Here is a 311-nt window from a genome sequence, read left to right as displayed (position 1 = left end):
GCTGGGAACTATAGCCCTGGCCCTGGGGATCCTGGGAGGCCTGGGGGCAGCCGCCCTGCTCATTGGGGTCATCGTGTGGCAAAGGCGCCGCCGCCGAGGAGAGGAGAGGTGAGTGGAGGAAGCTGGACACCTGGTCTGGGGCTTCCAGGCAGCAAGGGTGGGGGTCCGTGGGGGGGCAGGGCCATGTGCAGAGCTCTCCCCACCCTCCTCCCCAGGAAGGCCCCAGAAAACCGGGAGGAGGAGGAGGAGCGGGCAGAGCTCCGTCAGTCCCAGGAGCCCGATGCCGCCGAGAGCAGCGCAGGAGGGCCTTG

The 311-nt window shown here is 69.5% G+C and overlaps 1 protein-coding gene across 1 annotated transcript in view; it reads left to right on the top strand.

Moving 5' to 3' along the window:
• AGER (advanced glycosylation end product-specific receptor) overlaps nt 1-311 on the top strand; it is a 3,100-nt gene that overhangs the window by 2,627 nt on the left and 162 nt on the right. Inside the window, exons 9-10 of the mRNA XM_015569857.1 lie at nt 1-108; nt 216-305. The exon at nt 1-108 is cut by the window's left edge and continues 14 nt beyond it. Of these exons, the coding sequence (XP_015425343.1) occupies nt 1-108; nt 216-305 (198 nt within the window). The remainder of the gene's footprint in view (nt 109-215; nt 306-311) is intronic.

Source organism: Myotis davidii, unplaced genomic scaffold (assembly GCF_000327345.1).
Source record: "Myotis davidii unplaced genomic scaffold, ASM32734v1 scaffold1006, whole genome shotgun sequence".
Taxonomy (NCBI): domain Eukaryota; kingdom Metazoa; phylum Chordata; class Mammalia; order Chiroptera; family Vespertilionidae; genus Myotis; species Myotis davidii.
Note: the sequence above shows the minus strand (reverse complement) of the source record. Positions and strands in the feature narration are given on the sequence as shown.